Source organism: Neovison vison, chromosome 6 (genome assembly GCF_020171115.1).
Source record: "Neovison vison isolate M4711 chromosome 6, ASM_NN_V1, whole genome shotgun sequence".
In the NCBI taxonomy this organism is placed as follows: Eukaryota; Metazoa; Chordata; class Mammalia; order Carnivora; family Mustelidae; genus Neogale; species Neogale vison.
In genome coordinates this window covers 14,799,797-14,823,972 of record NC_058096.1, presented here as the reverse complement: position 1 = coordinate 14,823,972, position 24,176 = coordinate 14,799,797, and the positions used below count along the sequence as shown (strand labels likewise).

At 38.3% G+C, this 24,176-nt stretch overlaps 1 protein-coding gene across 2 annotated transcripts in view; it reads right to left on the bottom strand.

The window, feature by feature from the left end:
• Positions 1 to 24,176, bottom strand: part of GRIK1 (glutamate ionotropic receptor kainate type subunit 1) — a 381,656-nt gene that overhangs the window by 119,705 nt on the left and 237,775 nt on the right. For both annotated transcript variants that reach the window (XM_044251035.1, XM_044251036.1), the window contains exons 2-4: positions 21,322 to 21,489; positions 17,493 to 17,750; positions 4,330 to 4,511 (exon numbers count right to left, since the gene is read on the bottom strand). In XM_044251035.1, coding sequence (XP_044106970.1) covers positions 4,330 to 4,511; positions 17,493 to 17,750; positions 21,322 to 21,489 — 608 coding nt within the window. The remainder of the gene's footprint in view (positions 1 to 4,329; positions 4,512 to 17,492; positions 17,751 to 21,321; positions 21,490 to 24,176) is intronic.

The following is a 24,176-nucleotide window of genomic DNA, read 5'->3' as shown; positions in this document are numbered from 1 at the left end:
GGCAGAGAGGCAGGCAGAGAGAGGAGGAAGCAGGCTCCCCGCTGAGCAGAGAGCCCAATGCGGGGCTCGATCCCAGGACCCTGGGATCCTGATGAGCCGAAGGCAGAGGCTTTAACCCACCGAGCCACCCAGGTGCCCCTGAGCTTCGATTTTTGTGTGCAAAAGAGGGATCAAACTAATTATACCAAAAATTACTGTATAGATCCAAGGAGATAGTTTCTTAACACCCAGCATGGCACTGGGCACATTTTAGGCATGCTAGTACAGTCTTCTTATCTAGTTCCTTACCTTTAAATTCCCTCCCATCAGCACTCTCTTGGTAGAATCATACTTATAAGCCAACAAGGGGGCAGACAAGGTGGCACTGAAGAGTCAGTGGGAAGAGAGTGGGACTTGGAGGAAGTGAAATCAAAGAGTTGTAGAGAACTGGGAGTGTCCACACTGGAGACAGGCTTGGAGAGGGGAGTATCCTTGTGAAGCAGCAGGACCCCAGCTGGGAGGTGGCAGCTGCACAGGGAGAGGAGAGGACACCAAGTAATGGGATGGGTCCCCTGTGTGTGCTGCTGGCTGCTGGAGCCACTCTCAGACTACAGAAACTCATGAAGACAGTTCATTCATATGAAGTCTCTGTTCCTCTGTAACCTAATCAAGTCTTGACATTTGAATTTCTAACTAATTTTGGGGAAATAACTTTTCAGATTCTCATCATATAGCACTTGCTCAATATGAATAGAAATAATTACTTTGCTGGAGTGATTAGCATGCCCAAGAATAACTATAGACTTTTCCCCAATTTTTACTTTTAGATAAATGTCAGATATCTTCTTTAAAGTGCATTTGATTTCCTTTTTTTCCTGAAGAATCATTAAAAAGTAGTAAAATATGATGAAGGTGCAGAGAAATGCACGGAAGTAATGGGAAATGTACTTGAGAAGAAAGCCAAGTTGACCTGGCAGAGAAAATTTTATCAGCAATGATTTTAGTCACGAAAAAAGCAGGAACTATTAATATTAATATCCTCTAAAGGAGGCCAGCAGCAGGTGTTTGTGTTTTCTCCAGACATTTCTGGAAGCTTATTTTGAAATGGAAGGGCTTATCCATTCTGAATGGGGGTCCTTCACGGTAAAGTGGGCACATAGGCTCTGACAATAGGTGGTCTCCAGACCATGAGGCAGCCTGGCCAATCAGAGAGTGACCTAGTTGGGGCACTTAACATATCTGAACTTTAGTTTCTTCAACTCTGAATTGAGAATACCAAATTTACCCTGGGGTTATTTGAGGCTGCATAAGACTGTATAGAGGATGCCAGGCACCATCATTTTCACTTCAGTATAAGAGGTAGGAAGAGATTGGTTGACTGGTGGCCAGAATTAGGACCTTGAACTCCTGCACTCTCCAGCTTCCCTAGAGACACGCTTGGCAGACAGAGGGGAGGTCTCTTCATTTCTACAGGTTGTTGCCCAAAGGTAATGGGTCAAGTCAAGCTGGACCACACGGAGCACTTGGGCCTCATTTTGACCTTAATACAAAGTCCTGAGGTCTTCAATCTTTTTCCAACCATGCAGCTTCTTGGAGGTCCAGATTAAACCTGGTTAAACCAACCAGGAGCCCCCCACCCCCATCTGTAGCTCAGCAGTCTACAACAAAAGTTGGATGAACATGCTCTTTAGTAGTTTCCTGCAATGCCTCACAACAATCTTACCATGAACCTAATGAGGAAGAGTAAACACAAGATAAAATATGACATGGCAAGGACAGAGGCAGAAGGGTGCATGCCAATGGCTAGAACAAAACTCAACTAATTCCTCACTCCCTTGCCCCAGCAGACACTTCTTGGGTGTGCTAGAACAAAACTCAACTAATTCCTCACTCCCTTACCCCAGCAGACACTTCTTGGGTTGTTTAAAAAATTGGTCTTTGGGGCACCTGGGTGGCTCAGTGGGTTAAAACCTCTGCCTTTGGCTCAGGTCATGATCCCAGGTCCCTGGATTAAGAAACCGCATCAGGCTCTCTGCTCAGCAGGGAGTCTGCCTCCCCCCACCCCCACCGCCTGCCTCTCTGCCTACTTGTGATCTCTGTCTCTATCAAATAAATAAATAAAATCTTAAAAAAAAATTGGTCTTTGAATGATGTAATCTCTATGCTACCAGGAAAGAGTCAGTTGCGTCAAAAGAACATTGCATCCATATTTATTGAAATAGAGGAAAAACTCTAGCAGCTCTTTCCCAGCTTGCCCGTTCTAAGCCTGTGCTTTAGGGGAGAGGTTGCCAGTTATGTGAGCCAAATGGGTATCTCACCAGGAAAAGACACATCGGCAAGTCTTTCTCTTAAATGTAATGGAAGTCCCCAGTCTCTGTTATAACAGACTCCTGGGAAGAGATGCTTCTTAGCATTTTGAGGGCTACACATAAAATTTGGGTGTTTTTCTCAGTTCTGATTCACACCCCATTACACACTTTAATGAACTGTATTGAAATTCTCAAATGAAGCCTTAAGATAAAGTGGGCTGATTCTATTTATTTTACCTTTAAAGTGAGCTGTGGACATCACTGCAACATGCTTGCTTTCTTTAATGAAAGATCATTTTAATTATAATATCTGGAGATTTGTTAATGCAACTGTACCTAAAAGTTGGTAACACATACTTTTCTCCTAACTGGAAAAGCAACATTTCATAGTGGATAAGATGCAGGGTGGGAGAGAGGAGGCTGAGTTCCAGTTTCTTGATCCTCTCAAGTGAGAAGATTAGCCTTGATGATGTCTCAGGTTTTTTTTTGTTGTTTATTTGTTTGTTTTTAAGTAGACTCCATGCCCAGCATGGAGCTCAATGGGGGCTTGGATTCACAACCCTGAGATCCAGACCCGAGATGACATCAAGAGTTGGACACCTAACCAACTGAGCCACCCCGGTGTCACTCTAAGATTGTTTCCAACTGCAACTTAAAATATGTTCTATGACTTGAAATAGATTTTTTGTGTAATCATCCAGGAGATAATGGGAACCTCTAGTCAACTTTCTTGATTGTCTACTTTCAGTGAGAATTAAAGACTCAACTGTGAATTCAATGGCTTCGGAGAGATGCCCTTCAAATATGAGATCCAGTACTGGAGAGTCATGCACGATGGCCACTCTAAGAGCTCTCCCAAGTGATTTGGAAATCCTCAGCTCTACATTTGTGCAGAGGGTTGGTCTACTTGTGAAATTAGTGCCCATTTCCAGTCAACCACATAGCACACCCCAAACCTTTTAAACCGGAGAGTAAAATAATGGTTTGTCATTTCAGATAAGAACACTGCCTTATGCCACAATAACTGCTTAAATTAAATAAAAGAGACACCCATTAAAGCCACGTAAATATGGCGTGGGTATTTTCCCCCGTGTTTCTTTAAATTCATCCCTTGATCTTTTATTAATGCATCTATTTTAAGCATCTCACTAGCCTTTTCCATTATCTTTGTCTATGCCAGAGTTTTTCAACCCCAGCACTACTGGCATTTTAGGGTAACAGTTCTCAGTTGTGGGGGATGTCCTGTGCATTATAGAATATTTAGTAGCATCCCTGGCCTCTAAATACTAGTTGCCAGGAGAGTGCCACTGTCCCCAATATGACAACCAAAAATGTGCCTAGACATTGCCAAAAGTCCCCGAAGGCACAAAATCACTCCGGGTTGAGGACCACTAGTCTATGCTTTATCTTCCTTAGACCAGTAGTATATCCTGAAGTGCTCAGGAATGATTACCCTGCTGTTTTCATTATTCCTATCATTACTAACATCTTTCATTTACATACGATTTCACAATTTGTCAAGTGTTTCCACCTACAGTATTCATCAAGATTATGCATGGCAGCTCATTGTCTGTGACAAGTCAGAAGAGAGAAACATCTTTTCTTTGTTGTCCCAGTGTCCTCTTTTCACTATGCTCAAAATCCTACATGTTTGACAAAAGAGGTCTTGCCATGAGGAAGATGTATTTAGGACAAGTCAGGTGTTATGAAATGAAATCTGCTCAGTTCTTTCAAGGGATATACAAGAAAAGATGCTTAATAGCCTTGAAATGTCATCCTTCTCTGCTGACAGGATCTACACACCTTCCAATACATAGGACCCCACATCTACAACTCTATCCAACAGGTGGCTTCTTTGAATTCCCTGAGCCCTATGAACTCCCTGAATCCTTTAAAAGTGTTCTGAAAGCTGTAATCCTCATCCTAAACCTGACTGCTGCAGTTTCATCACACTGCACTGAGTGAAGCCAGATGGCATTTTTGAAAAAGAGATATGAACAAATCCACCCCCCCCTACTTCAACCCTCCCTACCCCTCTTACCTGCTTAAGGATTTCTGCAGCTGTTCCATGTGAACAATCAAATATCACATAGAACTCCTTGCCCTTCTTCATCTCCTTGAGCAAAGGCTTGGCATCTTTATTCCCAGAGGGCAGCTGGCGGATTTTGATTTTAATGTTATATCTGGAGGGAGCTTTGATGAGCTCTTGCAGACGAATGAGACCTGGAAAATGACATTCCATCATGCAACAGACCGTTCTGTCTGAAGAGGATTTGTTTATTGCCATTTGCAGTCAAACGCATATCATTCCCAAAATGTAGCAAGTGGCCACCTTCCTAAAAGTTACACTATTGACTTCTCATTTGTCATTTCCTTTTCTGAGGTAGATTATATTGTATTTTCCTTTTGTGGGCATGTGTGGTTTGGGAACACAATTTTCTTAAGTGAATGTTGAATTTAGTTAAATGCACTTATCCTCTCCAGCTTTCGGCCAACACCACAAATCTTTAATAAACCAAGTCTGTAACTGTAAAACTTTTGTAAACAAAAGTTGCCTGAAGTTTCTAAAGGTGTTAAATGAAATGGATAATGCTTGCTTAAAACAAAACAAAACAAAACAAAAACAAAAAACAAAAAACAAAAAAACAAGCAGACAATAGAATACTAGAATTTCTTGGGGCTGAAACCTCTGTAAGCTTTTCATTGAGTATTAACGTATAGCATACTGTTTTCCAGCTAATTACCTGGGCTTTTTATATAATTTTCCAGTTCCTACCATATAAACTATTTAGAAATGGCTCATCACATCTTCTTTCTAATATGATTGAACATTAAAGTGGAAAATCCTTTCTTGATTAAAAAAAGATAGATTATAGAGTTTTTAGAGACTATGATAATAAAAGCAGAAACAAATTCCTTTAAAATCTACCATCGATAATTGTTGGAAAGTGTACACAGCCAACTAACATAACAGAATATTTGATTTACCACAAATGTGAATCTACTGAGCTACCATTCTTTAACAGACATACTTTACTGGGAGAAGGCAAACAGCTGTACAAAGCCTCTGTTTTATTTCCCCAACATTAACTTGTGATTGCTACAGTGCATGATTTAGGCTTTCACTCGAGGACTCTCATCACATTGGAAAATTGAACCCTTTTTTTTTTTTTAAATTATGACACAGTTCTGTGTCTTCAAGATTTGTCAACTTCAAGTAATCAATAAGAAATGTTAAGTTTTATCATATTCAGACACAAACTTGGGTATGAACCGTCATGGACATGGATGTCAGCTACCTCCGGACTTGATACATGTCTTTCATTTTCTTATTTTATTTAATTAGTTATCCACCCCTCCACCCAAACCATATTTTCGTGTGTCAGATATTAAAAGATTCCTCTAACATCTTGGGTAGGTTGCGATAACTTTGTAATTAAGCTGCTCTTCAGAGTCTAATGGATATGAGCGAATGCAACGGGGCGGGGGGTGGTAGTGGTTAGGGTCTGTAGGACCATAACACGTTTTATCGCTCATTATTTTTTAAAAAAAAATTTTTACATGAGAATTAAAATTGTTAGAATGTAGCCTTCATGGATTCTTGCTTTTTTTTTTCCAAGCCGGTCTGCATGGTTGAAGGCTCTCAGGTACCAGTAATGAGCCACTTACCCTCTTCACTTCTGGAACTGCTAGTCCTGAGCCACTGATAAGTACTAAAAATGGAAGAAAACCAAGCACATGGGATTGCCTCGCTGTTAATCCTCCAATCATCCTGTGAAGTAAGCGTTACTAACTTCGTTATTTACAGCAAGGAAACTGAGCCTCAGAGCAGTTAAGTAACTTAGCAGGGTCACAAAGACAGTTAGTAGGAGCCATGAGTTCAAATTGTTGCCTGTAAGTCCAGCACTCGATCTTTCTACCTCACAGTCCAGCCTTACAAACACTATTGCTGGTGCTGAGGGAACAGAGAGAGTTTGGGATTATTTGTTGAGATGGGGAAAAAATAGAAATAGGGACCCACTCATTCCCCTTTCTTCTTTACTCCTGGCTACTTGAGTCTCATTTGCATTTTTTTTCCCTCCTGCTTTGAAATTGCATAGTTTCTCCTCCCCCACCCCCCCTTTTTTTAAAATACTGGAGCATAATCACAAAGGAGATCAATGTGGCCTTTAAATAAAATGGGAAGACCACTGAAAAGTGCATTTCATGTGCTGCAACAAACTGCTCTTTCGTTCTTTGCTGAATGGAATGTTCATATGAAGTGCATCTTCTGATCATGGAGACTTACCCATATTAATGGTATTTTAAAGTTGAATATATTTTCTTGCTTCGTTCATTCATTTTTATGGGAAAACATTTCCCGGATGCTCATTATATGCCAAACTCCATGCTAAACCCAGAGTGTGGGACATGAACCCATCTTGCTTTAAGAAAGGGGCTTCAGCCTCTGCCTTCGGCTCAGGTCATGATCCCAGGGTTCTGGGATCAAGCCCCGCATCGGGGTCTCTGCTCTTCTCCCTCTCTCTCTCTCTGCCTGCCACTCTGCCTACTTTTGATCTCTGTCTGTCAAGTAAATAAATAAAATCTTAAAAAAAAAAAAAAAAAAAAAAGAAAGGAAAGGGGTTTCAGTTCTCCCAGAACCATAATAAACAATGTTCTGGTAATTCGTAACGTAAGTATTGCAATATTTTAGTAATAATCTTGCAGCCTTTTTTTCCAATGTTCATTTCATTTTGATCAGCTGAGCACATTGCCCTAATTGTTTCAGGTATTTTCATTACACAAAATCTACCATGTGTCCAAGATGACTTAATCTATTTAAGTGTTGAACCGCTAGCAGAACTTGTAAATTTACTAGTAATTCAGAATTAGTAAGCGTTTAGTTTTATATTGAGATCCTCAGACTGGAATAAAGCGGTATAAAAAGCAAAAGCAAAAAAAAAAAAAAGTCCGTAAAAGGATTTTATCCCATCAATTATTGTGACATCCATGAGTATCAATTACTACTCAATTTTTATAAATCATGAGCTGAGGCTGATAGAGGCTGATGGAGTAACCTGCTCAAGATGCGAAGGTCTTATTCAGGTCGTTAAGCCCACACCTTGAAGCCAGGTCTACCTTCTGACTCCCAGTCTCCGATTCTTTTTACCAAATCAGTAATCCTTCTTGACTTCAGGATTTCAGGTCAACTAACTGACGGCATGACGGACTAAGTAGCTATATGAGTAAGTATCTGGGTCAATAAAAGATAGAAAGAAAACTTTGCACTAGCATAGGGCATTCAACCTTTAGTTGGCAAATGAGGTCATGAATAGACATTTTGCTCTTTCCTCCTCAAAAAAGGTGACCATGCATTTTTACCACTGTTTCCCCAAAGAGAGTTATTTTTAATACCAATAGAGGAGAAAGGAGAACAACTCAGTACAAAAGACCAGTTTCTAATTGGTCTAAATTTATCTTTTGGAAATATTCACTACTAAGTCCCTCATTTTCTCAGTTTGCTTGCAGGTGAATTGGCCTCGGGAAGGAAGAGCTCAGCAGATTTGAAGATTACAGATGAAGTGGGGGGAAGAAGAATGAGGGTGGGACAGTGGGGTTTGCATTTCTCTTCCCAAAGCAATTGTTCGCTTAAAAAAAAAAAAAAAAAAAAAAAGCCTTTCTGCCTTCATTAGCAAACATTGTAGAATTTATAATTTAAAAGTCCCCTCCACCTCCACCAGAAGAAAAAAATTAGAGAAAGCTTCCCGTTTATTTGCACTTTGCAGCAATCCATCAATTACTTGCAGTTCATTGTGAAGTTAAAATTTATTTGCTAAGCAAAGGGAAAGGAAATTGATTTAGGCACCACTCCTAACTTGGCTAATGGTCCTCCTGTGTTTGGAAGCTAGCCTTGAGTGACCCACTGCTCCCGGATGGGATTCCAGCTGCAGAGGACAGACAGGACCGTGCAAATCTGGTGATGGTCGTAGTCTTTCTAGCCCACCATGGTGGAGGGACTTGAAAAATAAAATGCAGTTGAGGAGACAACCAAACCCAACTGAGGGACATTCTGGAAAAAAACTGATCTGGACTTTCATAGTTGTTAATCCTCCAAAAATCCTGTGAAGTAAGCATTGCTAACTTCATTATTTACAACAAGGAAACGGAGTCTCAGAGCGGTTAAGCAACTTGTCAGGGTCGTAAAGATAGTAGGAACTAAGAGTTTAAAATTGTTGCCTGTGAGTCCAGTACTCAATCTTTTTACCTCACCATCCAGCCTTAGAAACACAGATGGCTGGTGATGTTGAGGTCAGGAAAGGCAAAGGAAGGCTGACCCAAAGGAGAGTAAAATGAGATGACAACTAAATTCAATGAGTGATCCTGGGTTTAAAAAAAAAAAAAACCAAAAAACTAAAAACTAAAAATAAAACCTGTAAGGGCAATTATTGTGTCAGTTAGAGAAACTATAATATGGTGTGTGTATATCATCTCTTTATCATCTTTCTACCTAGAGAGAGACCAGAGAGAGAGAGATCAGTGCAGATCCAACAAACTCCATCAGCCTTTCCCTGTGGGGAGAGGGCGTGAGGTGTACCTGGGCACAGGTGACTTCTATGAGGGCGGGGCATTGGGTAGCTTGGCTCTGAGTCCCTTTCATCTGGGTAAAAAAAGCCAAAGGGCCCACAACACCATTGGTCAAGAGCAGCATAGCGGGCTCTGTCTGTGCCTGGGCAAAAGCCATGTTCTGGAAGGGAAACCATGGTGCCCACTGGTCCCTGGGAAAGCCACAGTTGTTTAGCACAACCTGCAATGAGTCCTTCTGGCCAGCAAACACCTGCTCCCCTAGACTCTGTCATCTATGCAGAGCATTCTTTAAGAACTATTATCCTATTTGTATATAATTATATTGTATTAGTGTTAAGTTTCTTGTATTTGGTAATTGTAGTGTGGCTATAACCAAGAGGGCCCTAGTTCTTAGGCAAGGCGTACTAATGCATTTAGGGGTGAAAAGATCATGATGTCTGTCACTTACTTTCAAATGATTCAACAACTCTATTAATTATTACTATTATTATTTATTGTTGTAGTAATTCTTTTATATGGAGAGAATCACAGAGCACTATAACAAATGTGGCCAACAGATTACAGGCTGAACGTAGATGAAAGGCATATAGGTGTTCATTGTAACTTTCTGGCATCTTTTTTCTGAGTTCACATCTTGCTAAATAAAAAGAGTAAACATGGAGATAGAAAATAACACCCTAAGAGTCTCTTTCCTCACGCCCACCCCCAGGAATGTAATTGGAAACCACATCTTTGGTTTTAAAAGCACTTCAGAGCAAGGAGCCTATTTATTTCACATGAGTTTGAGCTGGGCTCTGCATACGGAGATAAGTTTCAAAAATGTTCAAATGGCCAATTCTAAACACTACTTTTGGCCGCCTATCCACTCTTGTGCACTCAGACATGACACAGAAAAATGCTGATTTGCATGCACAGAGAGTGACTCTGGGAACAGGTGGAGCATATGGAGGAGGAAAAAAAAAAAAGCTGCTATTTCCAGTGAGGGTTTAAAATTTCCCATGTCTTCTTCTTAAATAATAATAAACTGTGCTAATGACATCACCCCTTTTAGGAAGGATGCTACATGCCTTCTAAATATCTTCATAAACCTCAGAATATACCTTCGAGGTGAAAAGGTATCAGTACTATTTTACATTAAGAAATGTGAGACACAGTGAGGCTAATTGTTTAGGTAGGCCCTAAAAAGAAGTCACAGATGCCAGGAACTGGAAGGGAACTTAAGGTCAGACCCCTGCTTGATGCATGATTCCCCCCGCACCCCCTTCCCCCGCCCAGCAGCTGCTGAACACCTCTCTTTTTGAGAAATTCTCCACCTCATGTTGCAGCCCAGTTCATTTCTGGACCGCTTAGTTATATTTAATAAGAATTAGTTTAAAAGGAAAGTACCTAGGTTTTCTTGAGTCTTAATCCTATTCCCTGTTCATTAAACCACTTCAGTGGGGTTGATGCCATAAAAAGGAATACAATAAACCATTGGAACCCACAGATAAGATCCTACATTTTAAATGTGAATTTCCTCTTCATTTGTACTTAGAAACATGTAAAATGTCATTTCACAAACTTGTTGGTGTATTAATATACCCAAATCTAATAGGATTCTTAAGGGGATCTATGTATCCTCCAGAGGTAAGGAAAAATCAGAACTGAGAAATGGAGTCGGGGAAGTAAGTGAATTACCTGGGGGAAATACAGCACTTTTAAGGGCAGATCTTCATACATATGATTTTTCAAAAGTGCATCAAAAAAAAAAAAAAAAAAAAAAAAGGCAGAGACTTCCCAAAAGAAAAATTGTGTCCCTTGATCAAAGAACCTCAAAGAAGAATCTAGTCAAAATATTTGAGATGAACTCTGTTGCAGTTAGCTCAACCAGAGTATTTCAGTCTTGAACTCTTGCTGATATCAATGGTAGCTAAAAATAATATACCTCTGTGCAATATCCAAATTGAATTTTGAAAATCTGAATAGGGTTCTGGGCAGAGGACTGGAGTGGGTGGATAAGAAGGATAGAAAAGAGTGAGGATAGAGGGAAAAAAAAGAACTATAATTTATTATCTTGTTGGTTCTGAGTGACAAGGACTTCTATTCCCTCAGCTGTTTCAGGTGGAATTATGGGAGGGTATCAGAAGTGTTCTGGCTAGCAAGAATGGTCATCATAACACAGTGGGTGAGCTGTGATTGCTGAAAGGGAAAAGATTGACTTATTGTTTTATTTGGCACTGATTGCTTACTGAATATCTTTCATTTTGGCTTGGACAACACTTATAGCAAAATGTTAATTTTCTTCAAATCAGAATTTTAGGCTTCTGTTAAACTTCTTGGTTCTGGACAATATATTCTTTCTGATTTCTATGGGAAGATGGAGGGAAAGGTAATAAACATAATAAATCCAAGTCACTATTAAATTCAACCATACAGCCACAAGAGCTGTTATTTTACTTATTTATAGAGTGGTTGAGCATATTAACTGAGTTAATTGTATAAATTATTTCAAAGAGTGTGTACCACATAATCAGAACTCAAGAATTTAGTTATTGTGATGTTTGTGGTTGTCATTTCTCTTGTGTTTTCTCCTTGAAATTATTGTTTTTCCAGTCACTAACATTTTTATGTATATTAACCTTATTTCAAATTAATCCTCTTCCTAAATCTTCGAGATAATATTTCAAATGATAGTTAATAGTTCTTTATTGTAGGCTGTGTTTTAGGACTCTCATGGCTCTGCTATGTTGGGAAAAATGACTTAGGGAAACTATGGATGAAAAAAAAAATCTCTTGAAGACTATGTGCTGTGAACTCAGGGCTAGAGGCATCTGGCTCGAACTCATTTCCTTGATGGCCTTATTTAGTCTCATCTATATGCTGAGGACTCTCAAATCTGTATCTCCACCTCAAATCACATTTTGAACTCCAGACTTATATATTAGCTGCCTATTCATCACCTTCATTTGAATATAGTAGATATTACAAATTCAAACTTACCATATTTATGACTAAACAAACTCCTGCTATCATCCATATTCCTCCAAAGTAGTTCCATCTATAACCTTCCTTACCTCAAATGAGGTTAACTCTTTCCACGGGCTCAGCTAGAAAGTTTAGACTCACACTTGACTCCTCTGTTTCTCTCTCAGCCAGCCTCCACTTCTTCAGGGCATTATGCTAGCTCAACATTTGAAATATTTCTAGAAACTGACAGTTCCTTACTCCTCTTTTATTTACCTTCCTCAGTTGTCTTGATTTTTTTTCTGGAAGCTACCCATTTTTACCCTTGCCTGCCTGTATTGTATTATTCATACAAGAGCCAGAATGATCTTTTTATTACGTAAACCTGATCATGTCACTCTTCTGCTTTAACTGTCCAATGGTTTTCCTATTTCATGAAAAGCAGAAGCTCTCCCTGTGGTCTGTAAAATCCACCATTATTGATACGGTGCATTTCTCCGACCTACTTTCCCACTACTCTTCCCTCTCACACTGATCCTACTGCACGGGCCTCCTTGTTTGTAATAAAAAAAAGGTTTATCAGAACACACCATACTTGTTCATTTGCATGTTCCCTATAGCTGTTTTCTTGCTACGTTGGCCGAGTGAACTCATCGTGACCCTATGATCCATAAAGTTTGAGCTATATACTATCTGGCCCTTTAGAGAATAAAGTTTGCTGGCCCACTAGTTGTGGCTACATTTCACTGAGATTGGCCTTGAAAAAGCAGAAACTGCTGAATATCCTCCACACTGCATTTGGTGCTCAGCTTCTCAGTTCTTTCTGATGTGTGTGAGGGATAGAAGCCAGGATTCTACCAGGGGTCTAATGAAGCAGAAGGGATGACCAATGAGCAGCCATTTCTCATTGCCTTAGGTCACCTCTGAATGTGGGAATCAGAGAGAAGTAGGTGACTAATGGGAAGAACATCCAGGCAGCAGAGAGAGAGAGAGAGAGATGAAGCGAAACAGAATTTCACTCCCCCAACAGTTCTCAAGGGTCTTTCTACATTCTCACTTGCAGAGGACAGAATTCTGCCTGCTAGTATTTAGTGAATTGAATTTTGTCCTTAGAGACAAGCACAGTACTCCCCTTGACTTCAATGGGAGTCGTGGGCCATTTGGTCCCCCAGACATCTGTGCTGGCTTCAGGCTATTTAACAAACTCCTAAACAAATCCCAATAAAGTGTTCTTTAATGGGTACTTAATTCTGGTGTGAGGGTGGGTGCTGAGCACACCTAAGTCCTTTCTTTTCCTTCAGGTTTTCTAAGTTTTCTCCTTTTTATGGCTTGATAATTACTACAACCAAAACCCTGAGTCAAGCAGTATTAAACCCACTCAAAGGCAAAAGATGTCTACTTTTATTGATCTCAGTTGACCTGTTTACTCTCTGGCTTCCAATTTAATGGCTCAATTGATTATTCATTTACATTTTTAATTTCTTTGTGGGCAAAATCATTTTAACATGAATCATTTCTAACTTAATGCACAACATACAGACTCATTTGGGATTTTCAACTTTAGCAAGTATGTATTGAGCAACAGGGCTCAGGTGAACTTAATAGGGATGAAAGCAGATTTCAGTTTCTTGTAAAAAAAAAATGATAGAAATGGTAATTTGAGTGTCCTCCTGTGCAAAATTCCCATCACTTAATGAGTGCTCACCTGAAATCAGAAGGTTGGTTAAGACTTCAATTTTTGCGTTATCCTTTTACAAATTATATTTTGCCTAAATTCAATTTGAAATCTGTAACAGTTATGCCCATGGCTTTAGTTGAGCTCTTAAATTAAATCTAAAAGTTTTGATAACATTCATTAATTTGCTTTCCCTTTGGATGGCCCTACTTTGCTGGAGTTGTAGAAGTAGTAGAAAAACTTGTACTATCGAGTGTACTACATAATAAGAAACAGTGAGACTTTATTAACTTGTGCAATTCTCTATTTACAAAGGTAAGCTACATGGAAGATGTGATTACACTTACATTTATAACTGAAGGGGAGCAGAATTTGCCAGTCCAAAATGGGTCTCTTTGGGGATTAATATAAGATGTTTATTTTATTTCTTTTTCAAAGATTGTATTTATTCATTTGACAGAGATCACAAGTAGGCAGAGAGGTGGGCAGAGAGAGAGAGGAGGAAGCAGGCTCCCCACCGAGCAAAGAGCCCCATGCAGGGCTCCATCCCAGGATGCTGGGATCACGACCCTAGCGGAAGGCAGAGGCCTTAACCCACTGAGCCACCCAGGTGCCCCAAGATGTTTGTTTTTAAGCAACAGCAGACACAGATGAAGCCCTGAAATCTGAGTGGATGTTACCCTTTTATAAGAGATGTTTACTTGCGTAAGGGAAATCTTCATTTGTAAGGGTGTGCCCTCTCTATACCAGGAAGAGGGGCATGACTCAATCTCTAGAAATTCTTCTCAAAGGAGAAGGCAGTGATTTAAATATGCATAACAACCTTATCCTTATTCACTGTGCTTTTCCTGATAACCTCCCTTAACTGACTCCCCTCCCCCAACATCTTCTGTCTTTAGCAGAAGATGATATTTGAAGTGATGGCTTTGGCTATTTCAGAGAGTGACTTAAGTTTTCTTGGGTCTTTCCATCCTTACAGGTGGTATACATCTTATTAAACTTTGTTTGCTTTACTCCTGTTAATCTGTCTCGTGTCAGTTTAATTGTTTGAGCAGCCAAAGATCCAGGAAGGGAGGAAGAGAAAACTTTTCCACCCATACACATCACAATATTCCATCCCAAGACCTTTTAAATATGCTGTGCAATTCACTTGATAGTATGTTTCTTCTTCCCAGCAGCAAGTGAAGCTTTAAGAATATGACTGCCTGTGGCTTATTCTTCTCTGTAAGACTGTTTTGAATGTAACATTTATAAGTTATATATCCAATCACCTACCTTCACTTCTTTCTAAAATGAGATGAGGTATAAGAAAATACATAAATGCATATTTCCAGCCAAAACAGTCACTTTTATCTGACAGTTTAAAAATGGAACCAAAGTTTAGTGCAAAATAGAGAAGGCTTACTATTCATACTCCAAGAAGTAAAACGTACTATTGCTTGGTGAAAAGGACAGTGGAAAATGAAATACTATTAAAATATATTGTAAGTGCTTTGCTTTATTAATTTTCACTGATAATTTTCTTAACCTTATTACCTAATGTGTAGATCAAGAAATGAGCTAATTTTAATTCTTGGAGGAAATATATGCAAAAAGTAAAAAGTTTTATTCTTAAGTGTTATTACTAAGTACTTTCCTATATGCCAAAGTTGTGCTAGGTGGTGGATTATAAAAATGAATAGGATAAAAGTCCAATGTTTAGGAATTCCTAGTCTTTTAGATGTGCAAACAGGTAATTGAAACATATAATATAATGCTTATATTTTTAAAGTGCTATTGAACTGAGAACTGGTGGTCTCAGAGGACTTTAAGGAAGAAATAATATTTGACTGTGATCATGCAGAATGAGGGAGCTCACTGTCTTAGGGGTTGTGTGGAGGATCATGCATAGTAAGGGGCCAGCTTCAGAAAAGAAGAGTTGGACATATTCATGGATATATCTCATCAGGTAAAAGACATAAAAGCGAAAATAAACTACTGGACTACACCAAAAAAAAAAAAAAAAAGTCTGCACAGCAAAGTAACCATTACCAGGACCAAAGGCAACTTACTGAATGGGAGAAGACATCTGCAAGCAAAATATTCGATAAAGGGTTAATATCCAAAATATATAAAGAATTTATACAACTCAGTACCAAATTTTAATCCAATTAAAAATGGCACAAGACCTAAATTGACCCTTTTCCAAAGAAGACATACAGATGGCCGACACATGAAAAGATGCTCAACATCACTCTTCACCATGGAAATGAAACCACAATAAAATATCACCTTATACCTGTCAGAATGGCTAGTATCAAAAAGACAAAAAAGAGTAAGTGTTGGTTAAATTGTGGAAAAGAAGGAACCCTCATGCACTATTGGTAGGGATGTAAATTGGTGCAGCTACTATAGAAAACAGCATGGAAATTCCTCAGAAAATTAAAAATAGAAATACCATATGATCCAGTAGTACAACTACTGAGTATTTACCCAAAGAAAATGAAAGTACTAAATCAAAAAGATACATGTACCCTTATGTTTATTGCAGCAGTATTTATAATAGCTAAGATATGAAAACAACCCAAGTATCCACTGATAGATGACTGGATTAGAAAGATATGGTATAAATACTGTGATATTACACAGCTATAAAGAGAATGAGATTTGTGACAACTTGAATGGCCCTAACAGGTCTTATGCTATGGGAAATAAGTCAGACAGAGACTATATGATTTAACTTATATGTAGAAGCTAAAGAAACAAAACAAATGAACAAAGGAGCAAACCAAAAGAGCAGACAAACCCATAAATACAGAGAACAGACTGAAGGTTGCCAGAGGGGAGATGGGTAGGAAGATGGGCAAAATGGGTGAAGGGGAGAGTGAGGTACAGGCTTCCCATTATGGAATGAATAACTCACAGGAATAAGAGGCAAAACATAAGAAATATAGTCAAGGGCATTGTAAAAGCATTGTATGGTGAGAGATGGTAGCTGTATTGTGGGGAGAATAGCATAGGATATAAACTTGTTGAATTACCTGAAACTAATATAACATTTTGTATCAACCGTACTCAGTAAGAGTCAGCTGAAGTTGGGGATATGTAAGGAAGGTTAATGGGTTAATGGAGTGCCAGAGTTAATGGAGATGAAAAGGGCAAGTAGGTGAATAGCTTCAAATTAGAAGATCTTGACAAAGGAGAGTCACCAGCATGGCAGTTTAACTGTATAAAAGGGAGCCTCAGCTCCAACAAACTTCAAAATATGACTAGAAGGTAGAAAGGAAAGATGCCAGGAAAAGAAACTTGAAATGCAGGCAAATGGGAGAAAGTGTCTAGAGAGAGGGGGGCTCTAATCATCAGGGTTCTGTTCTGCATCCTAAAATAAGCAGTGGAACAAGGAAAGCTTTATTTGAGGTTGTTTTCTGGGGGTTCTTAGTCCTCTTCCTATGAAAAGGTCAGTTTTATCAATATAACCTCTAACTAGATTCCTCTTGGTTAACCTACTTTTAAGAAACTTATCTAACATAGAACATTTACATAGTTCCTTAGCAAGTTGGAAGCATACTTCATGGTCATGTTCCAACTTTGCATTATTTTAGGAATGGAGTCATTGTCACAGTCTTAATAGAGTTGGAGAAATGTGATCACATCTTTAACATTCTGATTAGATTACTACATATATCAGTATGGTAATATTTGTCAAACACTGCCTCAAAAACTAATGATGAACTATATGCTGGCTAACTGAACGTAATAAAAAATATAGTCACAAAAAATAAAATAATAAAATTCATCTCTCATCTAAGTCCTATGTGTAATATAATTAAAAGTTCAAAATTAAACAAAAACAAATCCCCCAAGTATGACGATAGAAAGATCCAAAAGAATCGAACATGGTGACACATGGAATTTCTAAATTAGAATACCCCGTTAGCTTCATTTGCATGCATTCCATCTGATGAGTTAATGTTTCTAGAACACCCGGATTCCCTTTGTTCAGATCCGACATGGTCAGGGGAGGTCTTGTGCAGGTGCCCTACCTGTGCTGTCTTCGTACACCACCGTCACTGTTTTCCAGTTATAGTAGAGGACCAGATCCAGGACTGCCCTACTGATCGCTGCATAATCTGGGTACAGGTTGATGTAAAACAAGTCTTTGTTGTCCACGGAGGGGTGTTTCCAGCGGGTTTGTATGTGCGGAACTTCAAGAGCATTGCAAATCGACTGCACGGCACTGACAGAGGAGCTGTGGGACGGGCCAAAGAGGGCGGCCACCCCAAGAGCCAGCTGGTCACAGGCTGGTGGCCACAGACAAGGATGGGTGGAGAGGGAGGGCAGGGAAGGGGGTAGAGAAAGAGAGAGCCGTGAATTTCATTTTTCCTTCATGATCCCTCTTTTTATCTTCATTATTAGAAATTTTTCTCCACTCTCCATCTGTACATTGAGAAAATATGCTTAATCCAACTTCCAATATCCCCAAGATAGTAAAGTATTGAGAGATTTGAATGTGGACCTGATCAACAACACATCTTGGGGCCAATTTTGGGCAATCAAAAATGAGTGGCTAGTGTCACACCATTACTTTCAATCAGATGGGGTCTATATCCCATGGCATAACCCAGGGGTGCTCAGAGCTGCTCTGCAAGACATTTCCCAAGTGAATTTCATGTGAGTGAACTTCTGTCTTATGGCTGGTTGTCAATGAAGATACTAAGGTGGTCTGAGAATTCAAAAGATTCTCTGGATGGCTGCAAAGTACTTTAGTTTCCATCTTCCCAAAACTCAGAAATGACTTCCAGGCTATCGAAAAACTGCTAAAGAATATCAAGTGATATTGTTCCCTAATTAATTAATTATAGAAAAATAGCAGAGCATAGTTTAAAGGGCTCTTAGAAGCCACTTGGTCCAACCCACTAATACCATAGACAATGGAGTGAGTCAGGGCCACAGGGTCTGTACCAGAGCCCAGGGGCCCAGCTAAGGTCAGGCCTCTCCCTACCTCAACATTAGCCAACATATAGCCTAACAAAATCGTCAATATGTACTTAAAAATAAATTCATAAAATGTATTTATTTTTCTCATTATAAGATTTTATACATTCATTGAAAGAATTCAAAATATTTTAAAGTGTAAGGAAGGAAAAAGAAGATGTAATTCCATCACCTTTGGGAAAATACTTATTTGTACTTTGGTATTCCAATTTATAAAAAATTAAGTCATTATACAGATACAGTTTGATACATTGCTTTTTTCATTTAACACTGAATATAAAACTAAAAGCACAACTTTCCCCCAAGTCCCCTCAAAGTCTTCAGAAGTATATTTTTCTTGTCTGTAGAATAGTCCATCCCATGGACATGTCATTATTTATTTAACTATTTCTGATGCTATTGAACATTTACGCTGCTCCTAATTTTTGTTGTTTATAATTAATATTATAGCACTTTTAATATTATAGCACTTTTCTTAGTTCTTATATTTTTCTTTCATGTATGTCTGTGTGTATATATATACGTATGTATATATACACACACACATATATATATACACATATATGCTTTCTTAGAGTAGATTTTCAGCTATAATTAAATGGTATGATATTTTTAAGTTACTTGATACATATTAAGCAAATTCCCTTCCAGAATGATAGGACTGATTATCCTCTATAACCATGTAAAATAGTGTCTACTAATTTCATGTTGATATAAATTTATGCTGGCATTATGTGTAAGTTTAAAAGCATTTCAAGTTTATATTTTAATATTAATTTAAAGGAATTGGGGACTGCCAAGAGATGATTAAATATTTGAATTAAATAATAACAAAATTTATAAGTAGAAGAATTATATATATAATTTGTTAAAATTATCTGACTTGATTAATAACAAAATTTATAAGAAGAATTATATATATAATTTGTTAAAATTATCTGACTTGATTAATAACAAAATTTATAAGAAGAATTATATATATAATTTGTTAAAATTATCTGACTTGATTAATAACAAAATTTATAAGTAGAAGAATTATATATATAATTTGTTAAAATTATCTGAGAAAAAATAATAAATGAAATTTTGAAAGCTGTATTGCAAATATCTATGTAACTGTAAATGTTGACAGTCATTCACGAGGAAAACTTTCTGATACTGTGCTCTTTTTACTGAATTACTACCTGACGTATGAAGACATATAATTTTCTGCATTAAGAGCTATAAGCATAAATTGTCATTGTCTTCAGAAGCTTATTTTCTGGATATGTTTTCACTGGTAAGATAAAATGAGAGCGTGAGACCGCATGAACTGCTATTCTGTCTAACATGGGCAATGGATTAAGATTCCTGCTAATATTTAGTTCAGGGATGCTAATATGACTTGACAGAAAATCAATTTTTTGAATTCTGTTTGCCAGCAAATTATCCATTTTAAGAAGCTTTGGGGTGTTTAATTTACAAGCATGGCAGATACTTGAGACCACAAAAAAACTTTCAATTTTATGTGGGTTGAAGTGCTGTTGTTAAATGTGTTTGCCTTTCTAAGGTATTTGCACAGCAATGTTTGCATGCATGACAGTCAGGACAGAGACAGACAGAGAAATAGAAATGCAGAGAGACAGAGATAGACAAAGACAGAAACAAAGACAAGAGACAGAGAGGCAGAGAAAGAGCAGGATCTCACCCACAGAAATAATTCATGTGACAATAACTTCGAAGTGCCATATAAATAGAAATTTTTATTATTTGTTTATAGGCACCTCTGACCTATGTAGTATCTGCAACTCTCCCCAACTTTAAAAAGAAAATGTGCTTACACTCAGGTTGCACCATAGACTAAAAAAAAATTTTAAAAAAGAAGAATCATTATGCATATGCTTTAAATCTGTGCTCCTAGGAAAACAAGTTTTACTTTTTGCTTATAAAGAAAGCTAACAATCCTGCAGAAGAGTATTTAAGGTGCACACATCTTATGATCCTGAGGTAGTTCTATATGGAAACACCAGTATTAGTTACTTGGCAATCAACATAAACATGGTGTTCATTGCATTCCATTTATTTGGGGGCGAACATTCTTCTATGAGGGAAAGAGCGAGCCCCCTGTACACCTGCATGGAGTCTCAACACCTCCCTGGTTAAAGGCCAAGTTTCAAGGGTACTGAATGTGACTGTGCTCCAGAGTTGTCTTGGAAGTATTTGGGGGATGTCTAAACAAACCCCACAATCCCAGTGACTGTTTCCATGACAGAGACCTCGAAGCCTGGTCTATATACAAATCAGATTATTTTGTAGGATCTTGTCTTCTACTCGGAAGAAAAAGAGAACCAGGAAAAGAAATGCAGAGATTGTCTCATTGTTTTAATTTTTACATTTCTATGATATTGTGGAAACCAGTTTAAACAAACAAACAAACAAACAAAAAAAGTTGAGAAGATGCTTGGTAAACCTAGTAGTTTATAACCTGTTAAAATTTAGGATGTGAATTATGTGTGTTGTGGGCTTTTCCACATGTTCGGTGGATATGACCTTCTACCAAGTTTTATTTGACTGCACTGTACAATTTCATGGTGGTATCTCAGGCTCAGGAAGGAAAAACAGATCAAGCTTGACATTTTCTGTTCACAGCTGAACCTGTTAATCATAGAGTAGAGGGCACTGAAGGGTGAGCTAATCAGAATGGTCCAGAAAACATAGCTAGGCCAACATCCATTAGGATAGTTCAGATTGCACTGGACAGTGACATCGAGGACCGAGATTTCCTACAACCCATTTACACAAAGACGTCCACTATGAAAAAGGGCAGGCAGCAGAAAAGGTGACTTGTAGAGCAGACACATCACCCAAAGAAGCTTTTAAGAATGTGAAAATAGTTACCTCTCCGCGAGGCTTCAAAACTATCAAAAAGGTTAATTCTCTGGATGTCATAGGTTAATGTGGTGTTAGGCATCAGGGTTCGATTTCTGTTGATGCTGGTGACTGCGAACTTGAATGCTAATTCTTCAACATTAACAGGTTCGTTTTCCACAGTTTCAAAAATCCCTCCTGCGGAAACAAAAGAGATGCATGAGAAGCATTAGTCACATCATTCCTGTGTAGTTTTTAAAAGAAGCATATCAGTGATTCACACAGAAGCCCCCCGGCCCCCCACCCTGTCACACCAAATAAACGTAGTGATGGTCAGAACAGATTCTAAATCCACTATCAAAATTTGTCGGCACATGTCTCCCGCCCATAAACAGGTCTTCATGCCTATGTCTAACGTTTCAAATCCAAAGCTGGACTGTTTGTCACCTCTCGGATGGCCATTGTATCCAAATATTTAGTACCACGTCCAGTATAACAGTACCACGTCCAGTGTAACAGACAATGTGGTGGAGGGTCATTTTCTACAGTTTGGACATGAATCACGCTCTGGTTGACTGAAACATAAATTCGAGCTGTATCTGGCAGGACCATCCTTCCTCAGAATGAAGCTCTTTTGATTCAAAAGCGGACCTTTTTGACTCCAGAGAAATCAGTCAGAGAGCTGAGTGGGGTCAAAATGAGACATACATACACCTAAATTTTTCAAAATAAAAAACATTTCTTCTTTTTCTCTGGCTCAGAATTCTGGGGTCATAGTCCAGTCCCTCCCAAAGTACACAGGCAGATACAAAGAACTTTTGTTCGTTTTGTTTTGAGAAACTGTTGTGCTCTCGCCTCAAAGCAATCCTGCATCCTGTCCCCAAAGACGCGTTGCTCCCCCTAAGAGAGAACATGCACTAAAACTTTGATACCTCAAACTGGGGCATCTCCAAAGGAGCAGCAGTACAAAATACCAGTGCTTAAGGCCTCATTGGAGAATTCAGCTCTGACTTTGCTTGCCGTGGTGATGTTAATAGAGGTAATTGGAGTATCATTAACTGTGCATTCTTAATGTTCTTAACAAGAGTTGTCCCGGGATTATCAATAGATACAGGACACACAGTAGAGGCTCTCTTAACTGACCTGCACTTATCTTATTCCTTGATTGACCAACACTCCTCATCTCCCCTGAATAAAACCTTAACTGGAACCGGTGAAATGCTGAATTCTTGTAACTAGCCCTAATCCTGGAGGGACTCCTTACCAAAGGTCAGATGTAGGTTTTTTCCCAAACTTGGCTATGCCAAATTGATTTGCAAGTGCTTCAAGTTCTCTCTACGCTCAAAAAACAAAAACAAACAAAAAAATCAAGAACAAAAACAAAACAAAAAAAACCTAAAACGGAAAATCCCAAATATAGGTCACAGGCACCTGTATGATTTATGTGTATTCTTAGGAAAAGAACTCTAATTAGCAAACTCTAATTCAAAGAAAGGACTTTGATCCTATTTTGAAAGACTAGTAAACAAATATACATCTATAATTTTTATTAATTATAAGATTAATTATTATTATTTTGCAATTTCCTGCTCAACTGACTTTCTCTGTTGAATAATCAGTTACAATGTCAGGTTGCAAAAGCTGAGATGTGTAAGGAACTACTTTGGCTTCCTTTGAAAATGTCTCTGGCTTTTGGGCTGATGATATTCATGCAGAAATCACTTCCCTGTTCTCTGAGAGACCAGAGTTGAACATTGTGTGACTATGGTATGAGACCACGCTAACCTTTACCTACAGATTCCTACTGGACACTCATTCTGAAATCCATGTTAGGAAAAATTTTTCTCTTCTGTGACTTTGTTTTCTTGTTTGATTTTTTTTTTCTCCCTGGTAAGTAAGTCATTTGGGGGGTATTCTCTGTTTCTCTGAGGACTTTTAAGTGTGTGCTCCACAGTGAGGTGATAAGCTCAGATAAAAGAAGAAGAGAGACATCAAGCTGATCCACAATTAGAATAGCCCAGACTTAAGTTCAGAAAGTCCTTGGTGTTAGGCCCTTCACAATAATGATTACCATTTTAAAAAAATCTGTTTATCTCCTCAAGCACAAGGTGAGAACCCTTAGGAAGAGAATGTATCTTGTTCAGAATCACCATCTTTCTGGAGATCAAAGTCTCTTACGATGCTCAGCCTGTAGCTATGTAGGAGTCAATCAGTCCTCCGCACAAATGTAAGCACCAATCATCCGCATAAGCAGACGGTAGGAAGAAATACACCCCAGAATGGGAATCAGAAGTTCTGAACTTTGGACCTGGGTCCACCTAGTTCCTCTTCAAGAAGGAATTTTAAATATTTGGAAGAAAGTTACTATGAAATAGTTCTTTGGTGATATTTCATTTAAGCCCTATTACATTCCCTGTAGGAGGTAGTATTTCTTTTTTTATGCATGAAAAAGTGAACTGAGAAACACATGCGTTGCCTACCTTATTCAAAGTCCCCAAGCCTTGTTTGTGACAAATTCAGGTGTTTTACTCTCCAATTTATACATAGATTTTTAAATACATGTTATATTATACTATATATCATTATTTAATAAATACATTAAATATAACATAATGTTTATTATAGGGAATTTGTTCACATGATTATCATATAGAGAACTATATATAATTGATTTATATATATGTATTTTCACTTTATCAAATTATTTCTGATGTCTTTCATCTCTAAGTGTGGGTATATAATGCTTGCTTGCTTATTTTAGAGGATTTCTCTGTAAAGGAAATGTTCTAATGCATGGATGGTGCCCTGAAACCTCAATCATCTCCCAGAATTAAGTTAATATTAGTACACATGGATAAAGAGGAATTAACAGTTGTTATAGAACT